Source organism: Poromitra crassiceps, assembly GCF_964638095.1.
Source record: "Poromitra crassiceps genome assembly, chromosome: 20".
In the NCBI taxonomy this organism is placed as follows: domain Eukaryota; kingdom Metazoa; phylum Chordata; class Actinopteri; order Beryciformes; family Melamphaidae; genus Poromitra; species Poromitra crassiceps.
Genome location: NC_139637.1, coordinates 9,545,793 through 9,554,873, shown reverse-complemented (window position 1 = coordinate 9,554,873; position 9,081 = coordinate 9,545,793). Strand labels below are relative to the sequence as shown.

At 45.5% G+C, this 9,081-nt stretch overlaps 1 protein-coding gene across 1 annotated transcript in view; it reads right to left on the bottom strand.

Moving 5' to 3' along the window:
• Positions 1 to 9,081, bottom strand: part of sema3bl (sema domain, immunoglobulin domain (Ig), short basic domain, secreted, (semaphorin) 3bl) — a gene marked incomplete at both ends in the record, with an annotated part of 108,617 nt that overhangs the window by 12,036 nt on the left and 87,500 nt on the right. The window contains 4 exons of the mRNA XM_083656901.1: positions 2,172 to 2,397; positions 2,556 to 2,597; positions 2,914 to 3,005; positions 3,122 to 3,353. Coding sequence (XP_083513027.1) covers positions 2,172 to 2,397; positions 2,556 to 2,597; positions 2,914 to 3,005; positions 3,122 to 3,353 — 592 coding nt within the window. The remainder of the gene's footprint in view (positions 1 to 2,171; positions 2,398 to 2,555; positions 2,598 to 2,913; positions 3,006 to 3,121; positions 3,354 to 9,081) is intronic.

Here is a 9,081-nt window from a genome sequence, read left to right as displayed (position 1 = left end):
AATGCAGCAGTGGTGGCCCAATGGTTAGAGAAGCGAGCTTGTGACCGGAGGTCGTCGGTTCAATCCCCGGGACCGGCAGGATAAATCTGGGTGGGGAAAGTGAAAAGGCAGCGCTTGCCCCCTCCCTCATTACCACCACTGAGGTGCCCTTGAGCAAGGCCCTTAACCCAACCGCTCCAGTGGAGCTGATCAGTGGCCAGCAGATCAGACTGTGGTTGTACTGGTCAGCTTCCAGGTATGAATGTGTGTGTGAATGTGAACAGGGCACTCCTGAAAAAGAGAGCATTGCTCTCAGTGAGACTCCCCCTGTATAAATAAAGGTAAAAAAAAAAAAAAAAAAAAAAAATGCACATTACTAAATTAGGCAGTGTTAATTTTCAACTGTCCCTTGGAACTCCAGCTAGAATTAGAACTGATCATAAATGTCACTTGACAGCTCAGTAATCCGCTCTGCCACTGTGTTGGCTGAAAGGGCTGATGTTGCTTAAGTTACTTTTTTTCTCTGGACAGATGATATTTGCAGCATGCAGCATGCAGTCTTTTAGAAACGTGCCTTCAGTAAACAGCTTCCCCGCTTTGCAGATCATCTCACTCACCACCTAACTTACTTCAACTGCTGCATCAGCCTCCTTTCTGCCCTTCTGGAAGAGATGTTGTTGTATTGACAAGCTCTTTCTTTAGCTGTGCAGCAGGTTGTCCCTCTCATCTCCCTGGTACTTTGCATAGGCTAACTGCTCTGCATGTTTTAGTTGAATAATGTCGCTTCAGGTTATATTCTTTTAGTACGGCCATTTTTCTCTTTGCAAATGAGACAGGCGGCATTCCCTTTGAACTCGACGAAAAAATAATCACTTCTCCTGAAACTGTCTGTGCTCGTCGTCATCAACCTTTCCTTTTTCATCTTTTCTTTTTCATCAACATTTTAGCTGCAAATGTTTTTCTTTCACTCGGGTGAACCCACCACCTGCGGTAATGAGGTGGATTTGACATGCAGTGATGATCCCGCTGGCCTGGAGTGTGAAGCCGTGTTGCCAGATACTGCTGACGGTTTCCAGCACAAAAGAGTTCAAAAACCGCCAAAATGCACACAAAACAGCCCAAGGAACTGCACATCTATGTACATTTATCTGGCAACCCTGGTGTGAAAGGCAGCGCCTCGTCCACGCGCCTCGGGAGCGCGCTCTGTGTTTTACAACGAGCGGAGGTGCCCGGCCTCATTTCACTATAACTTGATATCAAGTGGCGGGGCCGTATGAAATCGTTTTAGGGGCCGTGTCTGGCCCGGGGCCGTGAGTTTGAGACCCCTGCTCAGGAATATTTGCAGTACGATTTTAAGAAGGATGCCATCCCTCCATCCCTCCATCCATCGTCTTGCTGCTCATCAGCTGCTTATCAGCGGCAGTGGAGCGGCCTCCACCTCCCTTCTTTCCATGAGCTCTTCCTGGGGCTCCCAAGCCTCCCCCAGGCATGCTGGGACATGTAGTCAATGTATCACGTATCACAACATGTCATTTAACACATGTATGGTAGTCATGATCAATTATAAAACGGCTCTCTCAAATCAAGCCATCTGATTGGTTCACAGCCATTGTATAATTCCAGTAACCGAGTTCAATAACCCATGGCCATGGGTTATTGGTTGCCATGGCAACTCTCTTACTAAGAGAGTAATAATAAGGCTTACCTCAAATGACAACGTAGCTGCGTGTGTTGTGGCGTGTGTTGTGGAATATATCCCCCTGCTCAGCAGTTATCCCACTCGGCCTGCGGCCTCGTGGGATAACAGCTGATCAGGGGGATATATTCTTCACAACACACTGGCTCTCATGCTATATTGCTTAAATATACTGTGGTCCTCCAGGATTACTGAGCTCCTCACCCTGAGAGTTAGCACCCAGCCATATGGAGAATTTCATTTTTGCCACTAGTATATCTGCTATATCTGTCTTTTGGCCTCTACCAACAGATTAACACAGTGACAATATTAGCAAAAGTAGAAATGAGTAAAGCAGGCTTGTCACCCGGAGGTCACCAATGGGACCTTTGACCTTGGTTTGATGACAGTGTGAATGTGAGCAGGGGCTCCGTTGACTTTCCCTGGATAAATACAGGTGAACTAAAGGATGAAATAAGAAAACAGGAAATGAAAGTGGTCCTGGGAGCACACTCACCACTCAGGTTCTGGTCCACACACTGCAGCACAGGGTTGCCGTGCCTGATGTCCTGTCTGCGGTAGCGGCGCTTGCTGTTGGGCAGGTAGCGGGCGCAGGACGTCCCGTCCCAGGCGCAGTACGGGTCTCTGGCCAGGCAGCACTCGGCGCACGCCTTCCCGTACGCCTCGCAGCGGTGCAGCCTCACCTGGGCCACGCCCGCTGCAGAGCCCACATACAGGGCTTGCTGCAGGGGAGAGGCAAAGAGGGACGAAGGTAACACAAATCAGGAAGGTGGTTGAACACTGATGACAAGTACCTTTGTCCGATTTGAGTGTAACTTTGGTCTAGAGAAGTTTAGAGAAGTGAGCATTATTCTTAGTCATTACTGTCATGTCATCTCACCCTTTTCACTGATATGTCCATCGATGTAATTGGAGTTGGCACCTGCAATGGTGACAAAACATAGTTTGTATGTTTCACACGCTTCATTATGAAAAGCCCTAATGTGATGGAGAGTGAACTGAGTGAACAGACGATTATTATAGAAATGGGGGGGGGGGTCATAAAAAGATTAAGAAAATATTATAAAATTGAGACTCTGTTTTGACTCAGCTTTTCTTCAAGAACTGCTCTGTGGGTCATTGAGTAGAAGCAGTTTCAGAGCGAGAATGAGAGAAACGTTATGAATCTGTACCTGCACTGAGGAGGTAGAGGAGGTAGAGATGTATGGAGAGAAAGAGAAAGACTGAATAAAATGTACCTTAAAGACCTGCAGCTCCTCCAGTGTGACCTCCTCTGTCTCCAGGCTGTTGCCGCTGTGCAGGGCGATGACTTTCAACACCATACCGGTGTCTGAGGCAGAAGAACATGGAGACACATACGGTGAGAACATGGAAGAAGAACATGGAGACACATACGGTGAGAACCAAACAGTCATTCTGGCCACCTAACCCCTCAGATCCACTCACCGGTGCCGATGAACATGACGTCGTACTGGCCGTCCTCGGCCTCGACCCGGTCCACCACGATCTGTTTGAGCCGGTAGGGGATGTTGGCCTTCACCAGCACCGGCTGCCTCAGCGCAGGGTGCACCGGCCGCCACATCAGTGGGTGTCCGCGGGCGAACTGCAGCACCGAGTCGGGGAAGTCCTTCGTGCTGCCGAACTCACTGCCAGGCTGGTTGGTGATTTTACTGGGGCACTGGAGAGAGAGCGGGGGGGGGGTGGAGGGTGGGAGAGAAGGAAGTTACCTCAGAAGAAGGAGAGGTTAACGCATATCTCCGGCCATTTTCAACCTGGAGCCTAGAGTTTCCCATCATGCCGATTGCTTCTGACCACGACCTTGCCATTTGCCTCAAAATAGATCTCCATCTCACTTGCCGGGGGTGCGGCTCTCCAATACAGATTCAATTGATAACTTCCATTGACATCTTTTAACCAGCGTGTGTCAGTACAGAGCGACCAATGTGCCGAAGTTAAAGACACATGTTTGGGGCGCTTTTGGCTTTGATTTGGGGAGTGTCCATTGTTCCAATAGGAATGTAATGGAGAGCCGCACCCGGGGAAGCATTAAGGCTTCAGAAGCTCTGGAGTGAAGCAAGAAAGGAGGTTTTGATCAACATGTTGGAGAATGATAGCCGATTAGAGCCCAGGTTGAGAATGGCCGCATGGGGGGTTATATAAGGGTTAGGGTTATTATATATATATTATATATATATATATATATATATATATATATATATATATATATATATATATATATATATATATATATATATATAAGGGGGTTATGGCTTTAAGTCAACGTCTGTCTGACAAACTGCTAACTACAGCGGGGAAGGGAGGAAGGAATAACAGAGAAGAGGAGCAGAGAAAACGGCTGCATCAGCACAGGAGGGCAACACTGACTGGGTCAAATGAAAACATGTGTCAAAGTCATAAGCTTTTTGCCAAATAACATAAATGTGTCAGGAAAAGGAAAGCGTCAAAACTAAATTTGAAGATTGATTCTTTTACACAGTCGAGATTGTTTCGAGATTAGCCGGTCACCGGATCGCCTTATTAAAGCAGTTAAGGTATTTGTATAAATGTCATTTGTGAGATATTACTATTCTATACTGGACTTCCATATGGTAAAATATCGTTATTCCAGCTTATCACAACAGTAACTGATAGACACCTTATAGTCCTCTTAGTGTTGGTCTGGATTCAATTTCAATGGGGAAATCTGAACTATGCAGAAGTCAAAAATCTGCAGGCTATTAAGAAAAATGTATAGAAAGAAATACATTATTCCAAGTAGCTACAGTCTGCCAAGTGACATGAATTATCATTTTTTTGTGAAAGGTGTGGAATTTGAGTGGTTTCAACCTCTGTTCTCCATTGCAGCCAGTGAATATGTGAGCCGATTTAAGGGAAACTGCTTACTAAATGTCTTACAATATCATTTTGCGTACAGTAAACAAAAGAGGAAGTGTTATATGTTGTGAAACTCAAAACAGAATCTGAGCTGCATTGTCCAGCTCACTTCACAGTAACTATGAACGGTTGATTTGTGGTTAAAATTGTGTGCTAAACCATGTACAGCAAATGTTTTTTTTTTTACTCATAATTAGAATATTGTCATGCGTGGAAACTCAAAACTCCAATTATCCGATATCATCTATGGGTTGAGAAAATATCGTGCATTCCTTTATAACTAGGGACTGGTAATCTTACGACTTCAAAGGTCATGAGCTGGGCGGTGACGTCATCAGAGCTGGTATTTCCCATTCCAAACTCGTAGGAGCCTCAGCAGCCCCAACCTCAAAAATCCAAGATGGCTGCGCCGCGCAACAACAGTAGTAGTAATCGTAGTAATGTTGTTTAGCACTTCTGTTTTGTTTGTGTCTCATTAAATCAGCTGTACACACAGCACTGCCTAACTTCTATCTGTGTGGACATGAGGCTGCAGTGTTTGTATGCGCAAAATGCCGCGAAATGCCATGTTGTCAATTGTTATTGCTAACAATGGCTAGCCTGGCTAGCGACTGGATCTGACCAATGAACAGTGAACTTCCCAGCTCAAGTTTTCTGCAAATGGAACGCTAACAAAACGGATGTGATGTCATTTAGCCTCCACATCCCAGTTATTTTGCGATAAAGGAACGCACGAATATTCAGACCTCTTCATAAAAAACCCTTCAAAACATCACTGCATAAACACAGAAATGTAGGGTCATCAAGCTAGTCTTAGTTAGTCTTAGTCTTAGGTCATCAAACTAGTCTTAGTTCTGGAGATAGAAGGTTTTCACCCAACAATGACAGCATTCCTACTGTTACACATGACTTGTGCATCCTATGTTGTACTGCTCACTAAAACTACTCATCATCTGTTTGCAAAATAGCTCCAAAGTCTATTCCCGAGTCTCCAGTAACTAAACGTGTGACTGTGAACCAATTTAGATAAAACCACTGATTCAATGAGCAGCGGTGTAGCAGTAAATAAATGTATGGCAGTATCGATGTAAAGACCTTTTGTAAAAGGTAAGTAAAGACAACGTTTAAAAACTTAATCTAAACTGGATTTGTCAACGCTGAAGCACACCAGTGAAATATCCAAAAGCACATCATTCATTCCCTCATTCATTCCTCTGTAAGGAAGAAATTCATATCTGAAGAATCCCCCAATGTCAAATAAATATCCACTTAAACTTGTGATGCCTACAACGGGTCTGGGAAGACAAGATCTGACAGCAGAAAAGAGCCAGCAAAGTAAACAGACATATCATCGACAGGTCTCTGTGGGATTATAGAGTTTGACATTATCCTCTAATATCCAAACTCAAAGTGAGGACAGCATCCAGGTATGATAAACACTAAACAGATGAGCCTGGAAACATGAGGATATTAAAGATATGATGAAGGATATTAAAGTATCACATCTAAAGTCTTTGTGATGAAAAACAGAGAAAAAAAAGACCTCGAATCTGATCTAAAGCGGCCGCCTGTGCAGATAGACGGAATGCAGTTCACATATTATGGAGGAAACATCAACATCCAGGAGATCCAGCATAATCACAGATTACATATCACGATTTAAAACATGAGAGTAATCAGGTATAAAAAAGATTCCCCAATCCAAAACAAACAACTATTTTTGGTTTTGGGGAGGATCCAAACATCAACCAAATGAACTCATTTTGCGGTAAAATATTTTGATGCAACCATCCATTTCATAAACTAGACATACCGGTATTGGTTCAAGATACAATGCTTCAGCATGCGCTGGGACGCGTCATCAGTGATGTTAACTGGGGTCGTAAGGTGTTTCGGGTCTATCGAACATCATACACCCTCGCCCAGTAGACCCAGCCGAGGCCGATTAAGACCCCGACCCTCGTCCCAGAAGCAGCCGCTCACGGATCAGCCTTCCTACTCTGTCTGCAGCGTTGCCCGCGGAAGGGTTGATCATGCCCAATCCGCTGCAATAGAGCTAGTGCTACACCGCAGCATTGAAAGACCCTTCGGTGCATGGAGGGCTAAGGCTCTGTGGGTTTCTCCCGGCCGCGCTCCTCCTTCGTCTCACCAGACCCTCCAAAAGGCAATCCTACCATGCCGTACCATCATGGCGTACCATGGACAGAGAGGATGCCTCAAGGAGGCCTGTGCGCTGCACGTCATTCGCCTGCGGCGAGCACCTCGCTCTAGCCTGAAGGACCCCAGGCCGCGCCGATCTTTATACAGCTTTTCAGGAGGCTAATCCGTAGCGTTTGTGGATTTCTCCCTCACAAGAGAGCCAGGCTGGGGTGCTAACCCATCCCGTACCGGGTGCCGTCTCTCCGGCCGTCAACTGTCTCTCCAGCTTGTCACCAATCTATACTTGGTTGTCACCTAGACTATTCCTAAGTGTCACTGGCCATGGGAGCCATACTGATACGGTTCAAGATACAATGCTTCAGCATGCGCTGGGACGCGTCATCAGTGATGTTAACTGGGGTCGTAAGGTGTTTCGGGTCTATCGAACATCATACACCCTCGCCCATTAAAGTTATATGAAACATGATGGTTGAGCGTTGTTCTACCTAACCTCGGTGAGGCGTATATCTGAACTTTTAGTGACCTCAGTTCCTCTACAAAGCTCTGTGAAATCTGTAATGAAAAGAATAGCACATCGTAATATGGGAATGAAGCTTACCTATTTCTATTTTTGGAATAGTTCGAATGTGAATTAAACGATATGAAATGTTATCCCAACCCAAGATAAATAGGTTGGATTCCCTCCGAATCTCTCTCAAATGAACTTTAAAGACCTTAGACTCAGAAATGAAATGGATAGCGAGTCAAAGAGCTTAGATGTTCCAGACTTGGTTGAGCTTTGGCAGGTGAGACACATGTGATGGATATTATATGCTTTCAAACATGAAAAGCAACAACTTGAACAACTTGAATGCCTCTCTGATGTCAGCCATGCGGTACACACACACCGCGAAGCCCTGGAACACATTACTGGACAGGAGAGACGAGAGGGACATGAGCGTCCAACACGTCCAAAAAAAGACTTGAGCACGGACCAAACATTTTGACAAAACATGTGGACAGCTTCATGTTTAATTGGAGACAGGCCATCTGTTGAGATGATTCAAATTTCTGGACACTGCAATACAAAGACTTATTTTCTAATGTAGGATTTGACTAATATAATGTAGGTTTTTGAAGTCGCTGATAGCCGGTAAATGTATTTAAATTTAATCACTTTCAGGCTAAAACATTTTTTAAACTGCCTTTCTCTGCTTGACTCATATGCCCAATCCCAAACCAGCCCTTAAACTTTCACCATCGCGCCGTTTGCACATTTGATGTGGATATTATATGCTTTCAAACATGAATCCACTGTGATGAAAAGTCCAAGACAAAAAAGGACTTTAATGTAAATATGTCAGAGCAAATAGGGCAGAAACATCTCAAAAGTAAATATCATCAATTTAAAAGAGGATTCTACGAGAATGAGGCTAAGATTTTATCTCCAGATAAGAATCAGTTCCTATCCAAGTAGGATAGCTGATTCTCAGAGAGAGAGAGAGAGAGAGAGAGAGAGATATCCGTTTGAACTCGTAAGATGTGTATTTTGTTGTCATTTTGTTCTATATTTGCACTCCTTATCACTTTCTCTCTCTCCCTCTGTCTCTCTCTCTCTCTCCCTCTCGCTCCCCATCTCTCTCTTTCTCTCTCTTCCTCACTCTCTCCCTCTATCTCTCTGTCTCTCTCTCTCTCCCCCATCTCTCTCTCTCTCTCCCTCTCACTCCCCCTCTCTCTTCTCTCTCTCTCCCTCCCTCTCTCTCTCTCTCTCTTCTCTCTCCCTCCCCCTCTCCTCTCTCGCTCTCTCTCTCTCCCTCTCTGCTCCCCATCTCTCTCTCTCTCTCCCTCTCACCCCCCATCTCTCTCTCTCTCCCTCTCACCCCCCATCTCTATTCTCTCTCTCTCTCTTCTCTCCCTCTCTCTCTCTCTCTCTCTCTCTCAGGTCGAGGCCTTCCTGTTAATCAGAGAGTCAATGGAGTGAAAGCACAGAGGTGTCTGTTCTGTTCTCACATCGCTCATGTTCCTCCTGCCTCCATACGCTCCCATTCACCCCACTAAGGAGGTGGAATTACACACTGGACATGTGTGTGTGTGTGTGTGTGTGTGTGTGTGTGTGTGTGTGTGTGTGTGTGTGTGTGTGTGTGTGTGTGTGTGCGTGCGTGCGTGTGCGTGTGCGTGTGCATGCACGCGTGCGTGCGTGTGTGTGCGTGTGCGTGTGTGCGTGCGTGCATGCGTGTGTGTGTGTGCGTGCATGTGTGCGTGTGTGTGTGTGTGTGTGCGTGCATGTGTCTGTGTGTTTGTGTATAACCTAAATTACAGTGATGTGGTTGAGAGAACATGACAGAGGTCCACTGAGAGTGAAGATGTAAACC